This window comes from Nannospalax galili, unplaced genomic scaffold (assembly GCF_000622305.1).
Source record: "Nannospalax galili isolate Female #2095 unplaced genomic scaffold, S.galili_v1.0 scaffold255, whole genome shotgun sequence".
NCBI lineage: Eukaryota > Metazoa > Chordata > Mammalia > Rodentia > Spalacidae > Nannospalax > Nannospalax galili.
The window spans coordinates 3,740,892-3,756,955 of NW_008338999.1; the positions used below are offsets into that span (position 1 = coordinate 3,740,892).

A 16,064-nucleotide genomic window follows, 5' to 3' on the forward strand; every position below is an offset into this window, starting at 1 on the left:
ATGTGTATTCCAGGGATCAAACTCAGATCATCAGGGTTGGTGGCAAATGCCATTGATGAGTCAACTCATCAATCCCATTATTTCTCAGAAAAAAAAGGACTTTTCTCTCCTTTTCTGGAATGCTCACAATGAATACACAATTTCGCTTTGTGGTATTACACAACTCATGAAGGTCTTCCTTACTCTCTTTCTACTCAGAGCAGATGATTTTAAATCAACTCTTCGAATTTATTAATTCTTCCACCTGAGCCTCCTCTTTCACAGTTTTCACTGCAGTCTCAGTATTTTTCGGTTCTATGATTTTTTTAATGGCTGTAACCACTATGTTGACTGTCTCCTTTCATCATGTACTGACTTTTCTGATATGATTTGTCTGTCTGTGTCCACTGGTTGTTTGATGAGATAATTTGAGAACATTATTTAGAATTTTTTTGTCAGGTATCTCAGATATATGTTTAGTTACTAGAGATTTAATAGTTTCCTTTCCTGCTATCATTTTTTCCTGATTCTTCATAAATCCTAGCTCTGATATATGTACATTTAAGAAAGTAGCCACCACTTTTAGTCTTTATAACTTGGTTTTCTGAGAAAAAGGTCTCACCAGTCATCTGGGTTAGAATTCTAGTCAGACCAACTTGCAGCATCTGCATGTGGGGTCAGCTGCCAGTGTCCCCAGGCAGGCTGATCTCAATGCTTAATTTTGAAGTTGGTGGGATCTCCTGGAAATGTTCCATAATCAGATGGTAGGTAGGGATATTGGCTAGACTCTTCAGGTAGGCATGTCTGCTAAGTGGATTGTCTGGAGGAATGAAGCCCTTTACTGGGTTACACTGTTAAACATGGCTGATTGGGGAGCCAGGATTTGTCTGTCTGAGATGGCCACCATGGATGCCCTGGATGGGTAAACCTAAATCCGGGTTGGACTAAATCTACTTACTGGTGAGAGCTATAATCTAGTTACCGGTATCTTTTGCTTTTGCTCCTTGCTGTCCCTAAGGGTTTATCCTTGCCAGTTTCCCTATGAAGAGAAGAAGAAGTGAACTGTTTTCCCCATTGAAGTAGTCGTGGCTTGATTTTATCCTTTCTTCCATATAGCTTAGGCCAACTTGGAGTAGTCATGTGAAAAAGCTAGTCTTCTTATCCCTTTAAAGGTGGGTTTTCTCAAGTTCTGTGCTCCCCTGGGGTGCTATCACCTCCATATTCCATGATTTTTCAGAGGCACTCTTAACTGTGAATAGTGGCAAATCTTTTCTTCTATAAGTAGATAGAGGCTGGGTTCTTCTACCCACTATTCCCATCTTGCTGAAGTCTATCAATGACACTTCCTGCTGGTGTTGCTCCCTAGCACACATCCTGGTTTCCATTTCCTTCCTTCCTCCCTCTCTCCTTTCATTCCTTCCAAGATCAGGTTTTGCTAGAAGCCCTGGTTCGCTTCTAACTTCTTGCACAGCTCAGGCTGACCTTAAATTTATGGTCCCCGTGCCTCCACCTGCTGAGTGGTGGCATTACAGGCATGCTCCACCACACCCTACTCCAATTTCTATCCTCTTGAATATTACATTACAGTGAGATAGTGAGGGATGGGATGAGAATGACAGGGTGTGGGTGAGTTTGTACATATGCATGCTTCTTGTTAATTAACCTGTGCTTAAGTGGTTTCTCTTCAAAAGAATAGAACTCAGAGTGCTTGGGTTAGGGATAAGTGTGGCTGGGGACAGAGGACATTTCTATTGTTGGTGGTTATGGAAGGCCTCTTCAATAAAGGAACCTACCAGAAGGGGAAAGAAAGTAATACATATGTAACAGTTTTTAGCATACTTTTTTTTATATTCCAAATACATGACTGATTCAATTTATTAGCTAAACTACAGCTGCTAATACCTTTCCAGTAACTGTAACATGATCTGTTAACAACATGCAGACTGTTTCTCAAAGGCTCTATTTCATACAACCCCGAAGACCTGCTCAAATAATGAAATAGTGAGTCAACTTTAAGAGGTGAACTTAAAGTTTGAGATCTTCCCAAAAAACATGTTGACAAATTCTCAAAAATGTCAATCAAGATGGTAACAATTGCCATATTCAGAGGCCGAGGGGCCAAGTAGGTGACACCGTTGACAAGATGTCAATGACTAGAGTCAGAAAAACCTGGGGACCAGCCCAGGGAGGCGCCTGACAGCAAATCCATGTCACACAAAGGAGTCAGTGTGATCACGGTAAGAGTGATGAAGAGAAATAAAAGAAGCTGACATTTAAGAAAGGTGACAGCAGTAACGTTAAATATTGAGACTTGAAATAAAACAGCTCAGAACTGGAAGTCAACAGCACAGCAGTCTAAGCAGAATACAGCATGAAAGAGAAAGCCAGTCAGTCATTTAGAGACCATTTTAAAATGGTAATAAATGGCAACACCTATGTAGAAGATGGTTGTGGAGATAAATGAGAAAAATGAGGAAATACCAATATGTTCATTTACAGCCTTGTGTTTTCATGATAACCCTACCTCACCACCAAGCACCAGCTCTTTATAGAATTACAAGCATTATACAGCAGGTAGCATTCATCACCCAAGAGCTGAGTGTATTTGTACATCAGTTTCCTTAACCATATGTCTTTATAACCTAAAACATTGCCAAAATATATCTAACTTTTCAACCATATTTCACATGACCAATATTTTATTGAGTAACCATCAACTTGTAGGTATGTACCATATTAGGTACTTGATTACCACATAAAACACCTATCAAATAATTGATATGAATTACACCATGCTGAGCTATTCCATGACATAAAGTGTCTACAGCAGACAGGAAGCAAACTTCATTCTGCTGGGCCTCAGAATATAGTGAGTACAATATATGGGAAGTGAACTTTACACTCTGGAAAGTTACATGGTATATAATATAGTGCCTACCGTATTTGAGAAGTTAATTATACTTCCTCCTGAGATGTCACCTGATGCCTAATGCCTTACTATTTGCGAAGTGAGCTATACCGACTTTTAGTATTACCTGGTGTAAGGCATTTCAGTATACAGGTAATGCACCCCATGCTCCCTGGGAGGTTTCACAGTATCTCGTGACTACAATATATAGGAAGTGGATGACACAATCTCAGATGTTACCTGATATGTAGTTGCAACAGCATTTGAGGAGTTAACTACACTTCCCCCTAGGACATCACCTCATATATAGAGCCTATAGTATTTGGGAAGTGAACTAAACTTCCCTCTGATATACCTGATCTATAGTCTCAGCAGTATATGGGTAATGCAGACCCCCCTCCCATGTGGGATGCTTCCCAGTGTATCATGATGTGACTAGCATATGGGATGTGAGCTATTCATTCTGGAATGTTTCCCAGTATATAGTGAATATGGTATATGAGAAATGATCTAAAATAAAATAGAGTAAGTTCTGAGAACTGGTTTAATGAGTTACAAACAAATCTAATACTTATATCTACTCAGGAGCAGAATTCTCTATATAGAGATTGGGATACATCTGTGACCTGGGTCTTCCACTTGCTCATCTAAAGGTCAATGAAGAAGGAAGTACCATGGTATTTGAAAACAGCAGTAAGGCTAAGCATTGAACACTTTGGGTTTTAGCCACAGAACTCCCACTACCCAGATTCAACATCTTGAGAAAAGCATTGTTTTCCTTCTCATTTTATGCATTTATTTGTTTTGGATGTGATACTTATGTTTAACTCTTTGAATACCTATAAAGTATTTTTAATTTACTATTTCATACACATATTCAATGCATTCTGGTCACATTTGCCCCACCCATGAAGTTGATTAATGCTACCTAAGTGTGCATAGGTGTGGGTGTACTGATGTGTACTGATGTAAGGGTTACTCACCAGTGGCCATACCCCTGAAGTAAAATGATTCTCCCTCCCTTAGCAGCCATCAGCTGCCAGTAGCTCTGCAGCTAAGGGTGGGGCCTCAGGAGCTGCATTCATGTTGCAGTTTTCACTGGCTTGATCATGTACATGTAACCACAGCTGCTGTGAGCTCATGAGTACAACAGCCATGTCATGAGCAGAAGACAAGATTTCACAGCACACTCCACGAAATGCCTATTTATTTTTCATTTTTATTGAATTTTTATGAATTTCATACAATATATTTTGATCTTATTTATACCCCCTTCCCCAATCTGCATCCCCATCACTATCCCCCACATGATTTCATGTACTCTGATGCACACACACACACACACACATACACACACATGCATACACACACACATACACACACATACACACACATACACACACACATACACACACACACACACGCATTACACACACACACACACACACATACACACACACACACACGCATACACACACATACACACAACGCATACACACACATACACACACACATACACACACACGCATACACACATACACACACACGCATACACACACATACACACATACACACACACATACACACACATACACACACACAGGCATACACACACACACGCACACACACACAACGCTGGTCAAACTCGTTAGAGTCACACACTTAAAGAAAACTGACCATCCCTTTGAAATAGTTTTTGCTCTCTTCTCCTACATCAGTTCTGTTACTTGCATTTATTCATTTACAATCTGTGCATTTGATTTCTAAGCCATGTTTTAAATATACTTTTATTAATTATTTAAAAAGTTAATACATGCCTCCATTGTATTTGGATCACATTCACCATCACCTCCTCCCCACAACTCCTCCTATCCACCCCATCCCCCTTTCTCTCAACTTCTTGTCCTTGTTCTTTAAACCCACTGATCCCAATTTTGCTGCCCATATGGACATGGGCATGGGCCCGTCCACTAGGCATGCAAAATCCATATCTTAAGTGGTTGAATCAAATGATCCCCATGGCTAATTCTGCTTCAATCAAATTCAAAAGTTTTCTAATCTGTAAAATGTGAAAAATGATTAATTTTATATATAATATGAATGGTAAGCCTGTAAACTAATAAGAAAGTAATGAGAACTGAATAAATCAGATTGCTCATTTGCAGCATATCTTATTTGAGTTTCAGAACTGTATGAAATTTTTCCCATTCTCTGGATGAGACAGTGAGGCTCATGTTAATGTATTAGTAATCATAAAAAAGTTAAGCGCTTGAGTCAAGAATTCCATCTCTGTGATTACATGGTGCTGTCTCACAGCTGTAAACGAGAAAGCCCAGAAAGCAATACAGTATTTCCATAGGTCACAAGACTGAGTGAGTGGGCAATTAAGTCACGATTTGAAATCAGGTTGATTTTCATGTTCCCATTAGGATGTCCATGTCTGGGTATTGTTTGCCCTGATCCTATACAGCTTAAGATTGAACTTTACCCAGTCACTGAATGCAGGCAAACGCATATTTCGTTCCAGTTCCCATTTAGTTGACTGTCTTTGAATTTTCCTCCTGAAACTAATGTTTCTCCACACTTTGCTTTACTGTGATATTGTCATTAACCCAGATGTCCCCAGGCATTAGGAGTTGCAAATTTCGCATAGGACCTATAACATTTACTGCCTGCTTGGACCTAGTGACCCTGCAGTTGCTAACTCTCTTTCCTCTGCCAGGACACATTGAAGTGAGGTGAGGTTTTCCCTATGGCAGTGGATCAGGTTTTTCAGATCTGATTATTTTTTTCTGCCCATTCTAGTCTTGAGTTATCTGTGCCTGAAGTAGCAATCTGCAGCTGTATTGGTAAGGAAATATTCTGTTTTCATAGAGACAATTTCATTTTAAATTACTTTTCAGGTCAAAGCTGCCATTTAATAAAAGTTTGGAGCCCTACAAAAAACCAATAAAAGGCATTAAAATTACTTATTAGTCACAGTGCTTTTTTTCCCGTCACCAACCAGATAGTTTTGTTTTGATAGCTCCATTAAATGCAGACTCAATCCCCATTTTTTCCTTGATTTCCTTTTACAACATATAGATATTATTTTCTAAATCATCTCTTTATATACAAATCTGTACATTGTTAAAAAGAAAAATATTCAACAAATAAATGTCAAGTCATTGATGCAAATAATTATTTAAACATATTAGCTAAGGAACACACTGTAGATTAAGCTGAATAGGCCAACTAAGATAGTGAACTGTATAGCTAGCAGTATCGAATACATGGAATGTTTAGTTATAAGCTACTGAAATAGACCTCATTTTTCAAAGGCTATGAGCAAATTTGTCTTTACTAGTTGTCACTGAAAAGGATAGAAATGAAATATCATGCATTTCCAATACTAGTTAAGTCTAAATTTTGAATTTCTAACAAGATTGGCTGATTTCAACTCAACAGGACTATCATGAAGTGGAAAACTTCATATGGAAACAACACTTATCCATGACGTACTTCAATATTATTTTTGGAGGCTATTTCTATCTCCAACAAAATCCATTATGATTTAGGACTAGTTTTTGTTGGTATTCATTGTTTTCTTAACTGACAGTGGCCAATGGTTCATAACAATCTTCTCTTAATATAAGAATCAAAGAGTCTGAACTGTATCTTAAATGGAAGGACACTTTTTCAGTATGTCTCAAGATTTTTAATACAGCTGTCACTTCAGAGGCCTTACCTCTTCTCACTTGGAAAGGGTTTGGAGAAGGAGGCAGTTCTGTTGATAAGACTGTTTTTATCTGAAGCAGTAGAGGATTCAGAAATTAGTCTGACATATTGATGATGCCTTTGTTTAAGGCATTTTCATTCTTTAAGTGCAAAAGCACTGCAGTCAGCTGTCAATCATTAAGTGACAAAATAAAGTCTTTTGCCTGGGTAGGAGATTTGCAACTGCACCATCGCTGGTAAACTAATCACCAAATTATAGCCTTTTCTCCTGCCTCACCCAGATTTCACAGGGGCTGCACACCCAAATAAATGCCTTGTGGCTACCCATTCATCTAACAGCTGGAAAGATGACACTTGACATTTGGAAACTTTCCCGTGAAGATTGCTGCAAGGCTTTCCCATTAGCTTCCTGGGGAGACTGTAAGGTCGAATAAGCTGCCTCAAAACCTGCAAAGGGTAACGGAAATACTCTAATAGTGAGCTTGTGCAATTTAAATTTCTAATTCTCAAATCACAGTTCTTCCGATATTATAAGAATCAGTGATATAAGTTAGGGCAAAAGAATGCCTTTGAAGATTTGGAATTAAAGGTACATTTTAAGCAACAATAATGATAAGGAGTCAACTTTATTTAAATTTGGGAGGGAAGTCTCCTGTGGAACAGGAACTTGGACATAGATACGTTCTTATAAATTTGTTTTCTAAATCCTTGGCTATCATTGTTTTTAGTTCCTGTCCATTTTTATTCAGAAAAGAAATTTTTAACATGAGGTACATTACTATCATTCTTTCAAAAAATTATCATTAGCATTATTAAGATAGCTTTAAAATTCTTACAATCCATCACTATATATTCAATGTGAAATATAGTGATCGTGACACAAAAGTAAGACGGTTAATATATTATTTTTAAGTGCTACCACCTTATATACCCTTTAGATATAAACATGCATATAAAATGCCTTCTAAAGGTATCCCAAGTCAGGTAATTTAAATAACTTGAATCCTAAATATAGTAAAAATAAAAAAGCCTTGTTGAATTTCAAATACTAAAAGTGGAAAAGCTGAGAGATTTCTTACTGAATACACCCAATTAGACATCACAGTAGTGAACTTTTTGCACTACAGTGAATTTTGAATATTCTGCCTTCAAAGGATCTTTTTACTCACCTGTTCTTATTTGGTAGCTATTTCTCAATGGAAAGATTGACAAGAATGAACAAGCTTTCCTAAATGTTCAGTTCTACGACCACATCAATGAAATCAATAGCATGACTGAAGACAAAAATGAAACATTGGGAAACATATGTAGAAAGGCACTGATGTGACAGGAAACACGAAGCACATAACTTTAATTTTGCATGGAATTTTCATCTGGGAATGGAATACATTTTTAGAAGTTAGTTTAGTACTGTTGAACTCTACCTCATTAGCAGCAGTGAGAGACAGATTCATATGGATGTGTGTGTCACAGACCCAGTACACAAACCGATAAAAAGGTGAGTGAGTCACAGGAAGAAGATGCAATATTTAGGACTGAGTGGACTTCTTTATTGTCAAACCCAAACCACAGTCACCCTTGTGTCTCCTTGTATAGTGGGACTACCACATGAATTTTCTCTGTGAGGTAGCCAAATTACACATCTTTTCACATGGCTTATTGAAATGCTTTCACATGGCAGTACTTTCTGTCATGCTTGACCTGGGGTAGATCTGAACTAGTGACTATGAGGTTAAAGCAGCTTTATCTCATTACCAATCCCTGGAGACACTTTGTCACCTCAATGAGCAGTGATGTTTTTAGTGTCTGCATTAAATCAGGAAACACATACACACACACACACACACACACACACACACACACACACACACACACCCCTCAAGAATAAAAACGTAGGTTGATAATACAAGAAATTCAAGATAGATTTAGAGAACTTTAAACACTTATTTCAAAATATACCCATACAACATATACAATTGAGCAGGATGGTAGTAACTATTATAGAACTTCTTCATTGAATGTCACATAAGCTTCATTGATTGCTAGGCAGAAAACCAACATCAGAAGCTCTAGTTGAAGACAATAGTAGATGATGAGCACATAGGGTTAGCAAAGTTACATCTGATCTTGTCCCATCCAGGAAGTGTTTACGTGTATATATGCATCTAGTGCATCTCTCCTAAAGTAATTTGGTCTCAGGAGTGGGGGTGACTGAAAAAGTGAAAGGAATAATACAGATTCATAAATGAATTAATAAAAGTATCAGAAAAGTTGAGTGTGGTGGTGTATGCCTTTAATGCCAGCACTTAGGAGGCAGAGGCAGGCAGATCTCTTTGAAAGCAACTGGACTACATAGCAAATTCTAGGCCAGCTGGGGCTATGGGGAAATACTATCTCAAAACAACAATAACGACAACAATGACAACAAAAATAGCATTGGCCACCTTAACATGCTTAACATATCACAAGATTATAGCAGTAAACAATAAAGGATCAAGTTTTTAGAAGAACAAAAAAAGTACCACTCAGGAACAGGCATGCCCACAAATTACCGTGTGTCACAGAGATAATAAACCTAAAGCAATAATGAACAACTTGATTCTTTGCTGTTGTTGTGAAATGACAATGCCAAACAGTCACGGGGGCTGGAGGGCTTCATGGGAGGGAGGTAGAATGAAGTGATATAAAGGGGGAAAGGAAGATAATAGAGTAGGAAGGCTTAAATAGGGGTGGGGCAGAGGAGGGAGTATGGGGAGGGATAACAAACACCAAAGGCCTTTAGAAAAAGCCACATGGAAACCTACCACTATAGAAGCTTCTTACGTATATAATATACATTATAGAAGGAGATTAAAAGGAGTTACCTTATAACAGGGGGACATTTCCTCTACTAGACATGACAGGTTAGCAAAGTAAAAGCCCAATGTCAGTAATGAATCCCTTCTTTTGAAGCTGTTGGCCAGGGGTCCCATAGACCCTCAAAGGATACTTACCATTGACCCTGCTTTTGTTTACTCACCAGAACTGGGTGGTAAGACCCTACTGCTAAAACACTACATATAGGAACTGTAGAACTAGGGATAATGAGAAATCAAGATGGTGCTGACTTCAAAGCCTCACCTCCACTGGCCATCTTTCATAGTGTTGGAAGGTGCTATGCATGTGCGCTGGAAAGCTTTAGTGTCAACTTGACACACCTGGGTTGAGGGAACCTCAATTGGGGGAATTACTTCCATAGGACGGGACTGTGGTCATGTCTGTGGGGCATCTTCTTGATTGTTGAGTGATGTGGGAGGGCCCAGCCCACTGTGGGTGGTGCCACTCCTGAGTGGGTGGGCCCGTGTTGCATAAGAAAGCAGGCTGAGCAGGGACCAAGGGAGCAAGCCAGTAAGCAGTGTTCCTCCATGGCCTGTGCTCCAGCTTCTGCCTCTAGGTTCCTGCCCTGAGTTCCTACTTTGGGCTCCCTGATGAACTGTGACCCGGGAAAGGTAAGACAAATAAACTCTTTCCTTCCCAAGCTGGTAATGGTCAGAGTATTTTGTCACAGCAATGGAGCAACAAATGAGGAGAGCATTCTATCTGAATAGAAAATTAATTATGAACTTTACTCAGCTGTGAATCCTACCAGCTATGAAAACAACTGGTCTGGCAATAGTGGCATGAATATTATGGGAATAACCAACCACTTTCTAACTGAATTTAAGATCCACTTTATGGGATCGATTCTATACTTGCATTGATATGAGGCCTAGTAACCTGAGACTAGCCACGTCACAGGCTATAGGGGAGATCCTATTACTATTACTATGCTAAGTAGACTCAGTATTAAACTGATTCCTAATGACTTCTTGTAGTACCCATAGATTAATGCATCTCTCAACTCTCAGCAGAGAAGCTTCCATGGTGATTAATACACAGGCCCACAACTAGCCAACATGCAGAGAATAAGAGGCTGTAGAATTCTTGTGCCTGAATAGGACACCTATAACAAACTTCTGCCTCCCAGTGTTCAGGGATCATTTCTGAAGAGGGGATGAGAGGATTTTAAGAATCAGACGTGGTAGATGACCAAAAGGAAACAGAGTTTTCCAGACATTTGGTCAGTAGCGGTACTAAAGGGGCACAGATGAGGAGGGGATCTAAATATGATCAAAATATATTGCATGAAATTTGCAAAACTTCAATAAGAAAGTAAAAAAAAGAGCTATATACATGCTGCTCCAACAGTTCTCAACCTCACCTCCCCAAATTGCATGGAAGAGAGGAAAAAGATGCCAAAAGAGACAGATGCTATTCTTCCTGTTCCTCTGGCTCATAGGCCCATTCAGTCTAGCTGTATAATTAAAACTATGCTCTGCAGAAAAGAAGACCAAACACTGTCTGCCAGCCAATGACATTCTGTACCTATTGGCTCCTGAAATCAGTTACACATATACAATACTAAAACACTGTTAATGTTTACTATCTTCTTCCTTATCTGGATTTGATTTTCATGGGATGAACTTTCTCTGAATGAAAACCTAACTTATTTTCCTCTTTCTTTCTTTCTTTCTTTCTTTCTTTCTTTCTTTCTTTCTTTCTTTCCTTTCTTTCTTTCTTATCTTTAACAAGAGGCACTGTATAATTTCTCTCTTTTGCTTCGATTTCCACCTCTACCTATGAATTCTTATTTATTCTTCTAATTTTTAATCTTTTTCCTCTATATTTCTGCCACTACAATTTAGAACTGTTTTGTATAGTAGCAACATCTAAGTTTATTTACCCCCTTTCAACACTGGTAATAAACACTGTTGCTGTTTATTTTTTAACACTGCCTTTAAAAGACAGTATATTTGAAACTGAATTTTCTCTACTTTCTTTTCTTTTTTGAAATAAAATCTCACTGTGTAGCCCAGTCTTGCCTTGAAGTCATGCTCCTGCTGTGTCTACCTCTGAAGAGCTGGGATTGCATGAGTGCACCATCATGCCTAGCTTAATTTTTTTTTTACAAGTCAGGATACCATTGATTGAGATTTGGCGACTCAAGTAATTTAGAGTGTAATTAAAATTAAAATCCTATAGTGGCATCTATACACACAATTACAACTGGATCTCTAGTGAGTCCAACAAGGGGAAACATCCACCTTTCTTCCACAGGAATGTTTAGAATTTATCATTTATTAGATATTCTTTGGTAATTTCATACATGAATGCAATGTAATCGTTCTGCCTTCTTACCCACCTCCAATTCCTAGGCCTCCCTCCCCAACATCTTTGAAACAATTTTTATTAAAAGCACACTGATGTGACATATTATTTAACTGATATAAGTAAACCAGTTGGGCTTTGAAATTGTAATTTCTACTTAGATCACCTTTACTCGACACAAATATCCCATGTTTAGAGGAGCTTTTTCTCAGAACCAATATAATTATTTTAAGAAAAACAAGCCTCAGATATGGGTTTGGAGTTTAGAAGACTGTAGCTTGACTTCGTTCTCCCAGTTTGTTTCTCTGTAGGAAAAAATACAATGATCTCTCAAATAACTTTTTCTCTTCACTCTTGTATTTTACAAAGTCTTTTGTACGATAAAATTACAACCAGTGCTTCTGAATGATGTGTTTTATACACAAATAGCACTGATATTAAATCTTCCCTATGGTGCTTCTATTATGAAGGACCTGAGATCCATTATAGGTCTTATTTAATTTGTTTTCAACTAAGACACTAACTCGATTAATAATTTTTCTGCTCTCCCTCCCTCAGACACAGTAAAGGTGGCCAGAGGGGCTGAATCTCATTACTCAGTGGGAAGTCTCAGTGTGCACAGAGATGTTCTCCTACCAGTAAGCTGTGTGCGTGTGTGCGTGTGTGTGTGTGTGTGTGTGTGTGTATGTGTGTTTGTGTGTGTGTGTGTCAGCCTTTAGGTATCTCTTCCTACCCTTGTCTGTCTTGGTTGTACATGTAAATAAATATTGCATAAAGTAGTGAGTTATGTGAATTTGAAAAATAAAATTTACTCATGAAAGCTAAGTTGAACGTGGTTCAAAAGATGATAAAAGTGAGTTACTAAAAATTAAAAAGAACTTGCTGACAAAATGGGTGCTGTTTGAAGACTTGAAATGGCTACATGATAACTGTATAGAATAAAAAATTGAATTGATTGATTTTTGTAGCTCTTGCTTCATTTTTCAAAATAGAAACAGACTATAGATAATACATTATGGACAGGTAGGTTTAGACAAGATACATAACAGAACTATATAAATGATTTATTTAAAATCTTAGGCTCTGCATCTTTAAAAATAGAAATGAAGAAAATATCTGTTTTAAATTAAATTTATGAGATTAAAAAATGTACACAGTCGTTTGTTTAAAATTATCATCTTCGGTGCCCTGTGTATGGCATGTCACTCTCAGTGCCCCTGATTGAGTCTAAAATGCTCATCTTAGCTTGTTCTGATGAATCAGCTGTTGACTTTGGGTTCACAGAATAAAACAATTTTTTCTACCTTCATGTTTTCAAATGAATCTTCTGGACTTATCCAATATATATTATTAATGAGTGTTTTGGACTCACCTATATAATTAAAGTGCCTTATTTCTATCTTCAATTAACAATTGGATTTAGGTCTTTGATCATACATATAATTCTCTGTCTCTTTGCTTTCTCTGGAAGTTAGGAGACATGACATGCTTATATTTGTAGGGTTTCTTTGTCCAATTAATCATTTTATTTAAGGTATATTTTAAACCAGAACTAAACTGAGCACAATATAAGACATCCAATCGCAATCTCATTTTTCTAAAGGGATACTCAAAGTTTTAATGTATTAGTATATTTAAAATTTTTTAATACACATACACTGTAGAGTAAGGCATCAGAACTGGGTGGAAAAGTACCAGTTAAACATTTCAGTAATGAGAATAATAATAATAGACATGTGTATTCAAATCTTGGTTCCTTTACTGAGGAGGTATTGATCTTAAACCAGTTTAAACACTTTAGCCCTTGGTTTTACAAGCCATGAAATAAAAAGTGAGTTATTCACTGGATGTATGAAGTTATTTCAAGAAAAATAAAGGATGGTGTATGATAGATGCTTAACAAATTGTAGCTGTTACTACAGTGACTGACACGTGCAAATACAAATCTATGTTAGTGTGCTGGATAGCTTTAGTGTCAACTTGACTCTTCTGGGTTGAGGGAGCCTCAATTGGGGAATTTCCTTCACTGGAATGGCCTGTGGCCATATCCATGGGGCATCTTCTTGACTGTTGAGTGATGTGGGTGGTGCCACCCTTGGGAAGGTGGGCCTGTGTTGCATAAGAAATCAGGCTGAACAAGGGCCAGGGGAGCAAACCAGTAAGTAGCATTCCTCCATGGCCTGTGCTCCAGCTCCTGCTTCCAGGTTCCTGCCCTGAGTTCTTATCTTGGGCTCCCTGATGAACTGTGACCCAGGAGATGTAAGATAAATAAACCCTTTCCTCCCCAAGTTGGTAGTGGTCAGAGTGTTTTGTCACAGCAATGAAGAAACAAACTAGGACAGTTAGGAACAGTGTAAAAATCAAAGACTACATCTTACACGAATAGTCTACAATAATTCTAATAAACTTTAGGAACAGTGTATAAATCAAAGACTACATCTTACACGAATAGTCTACAATAATTCTAATAAACTTTCATCTCTGCTTCTTAGCTATTTTATTTTTTTATCTTGTGTGTGTGTGTGTGTGTGTGTGTGTGTGTGTGTGTGTTGTCTGCATATATGGATGTGCACTGTGTGTGTGCCTGGTGCCCACTGAGTCCAGAAGAGGGTGTCAGAATCTCTGGTACTGAAGTGACAGGTGATTGTGAACTACTGTGTGGGTGCTGGGAATGGAGCCCAGGTCCTCTGTGAAAGGAGAAAGTTGTCTTAACCGCTGAGTCAACTCCGATCCCACTTCTTAGCTATTTAAAAAAAATATTGATTATATCCATATATTTCCCCCTAATTTATTTTAGAAGAGAAAACCTTGAATTTCAGTAATATAAGTTCCCTAAGATATAACAAGGCTGATGGATTGATGTGGTTAAGTTTTACTCTAAAACAGAACTTTTATTTATGTAGCTTTACACACACACACACACACAACACACACACGTAATAGTTAAAAAATGAGTCCATTAGAAGTATCCAAGTAGAACATAGCAATAAATATCAAAACAAGATTTTAAAATTTAATACTGTCAAATTTCAGTTTATATTTTTGCTTTGGGTACTATCAACACCGTCCTTACTATTCAGAAATTTCTAAGCCATTGGTAGAAGTAAAATCGTGTATCTGGGCTCCAAAGACATCATACTACTAGCAATAAATTAAGAATCTATAACTTTGGATCACTTATCAGTACAGTACTTCATTTAAAAATTGTTTTTCAGTTATTTTGTGATAGGATCTCTCTGTAGCCTTAGCTGGTTTGGAACTTGGCTATATAGACCAGGCTGACCTTTATCTCAGAGAGATCCATCTGCCTCTGCTTCCCAAGTGCTGGGACTTAATTTGTGTGCCACGACACTCAATTTCAGTACTTAAGAAGAGTAACTACATTTGATTTTAATAATACATTGGATTATCTTGAAATATTTCAATGCTAGAAAAGGATAAAGAATCCTTGATTATGAGCTTAACGGAGTTTAATATAGGGTATATTTATCTCAGCAGCTTTTTTTTTCTTTTTGAGACAGGCTGTCACTATGTAGCGCTGGCTGGCCCAAAAGTCACTTATGTAGACCAGGTTGGCCTTGAACTCACAGTGATTCGTCTACCTCAGCCTCCCAAGTGCCGGGATTAAAGTCATGTCCACCTCGTCCAGCACTTCAGTACTTTTCTGAAGAGGAAGTTTAACATTAACATTATAAAACAGTGGCTCCTAGGGAGGGAAATGGTGACACAATAAGGGTTGCTTTTCCCACATTAACAGCACATCCAACACATTATTTCTATATGTAAACAATTTCTACCACGCTATTCACCTGAAATGAAAACTATATTTAGATGCTTTTATTGTATTGTAGCCCCGGTATAATTTCAAATCTTTCCTCACATATTCTCTATGTCCAGGGCCTGAATCAGCCCACACTGCGCCTCTTGGTAAAATCAGCATTTGATGCCCAGGTGCGAGGCTGGCAGAACAAGCTGAGCACGCTCATGGCTTGGGGCAGTGCAAGGAAGGCTCGCCTGTGCCAGAGGGGGAAGAGGCAGCAGGAGTCACCTGGTGAGAGGCCTGGGCCCTGCAGTTCAGGTAGCTGCTACCCTTGTCTGGGGATTCCTTGGGCAGTAAACGTCCTGCGAAACTACCCATTAGCCCTCTTTTAGGTTCCACCAATGCTAATGACTCGAGAGTCTTCATTTCCTTGTTCTCTTCCTTTGCACCATGGCGTTTGTAGAGTCTTCACTGGATCCACGTCTTGATACTCATATCCAGGCACAATCAATC

At 38.3% G+C, this 16,064-nt stretch overlaps 1 protein-coding gene across 3 annotated transcripts in view; it reads right to left on the reverse strand.

Annotated features, from left to right (window-relative positions):
• Dpyd (dihydropyrimidine dehydrogenase) overlaps positions 1-16,064 on the reverse strand; it is a 978,758-nt gene that overhangs the window by 483,170 nt on the left and 479,524 nt on the right. The window contains exon 13 of one of the 3 annotated variants that reach the window (XM_029563833.1): positions 6,637-7,051. The exons of the other annotated variants lie outside the window; for them this stretch is intronic. Coding sequence (XP_029419693.1) covers positions 6,878-7,051 — 174 coding nt within the window. The 3' untranslated portion in view covers positions 6,637-6,877. Of the gene's footprint in view, positions 1-6,636; positions 7,052-16,064 lie in introns of those variants that run through there. 3 annotated transcript variants of the gene reach the window in all.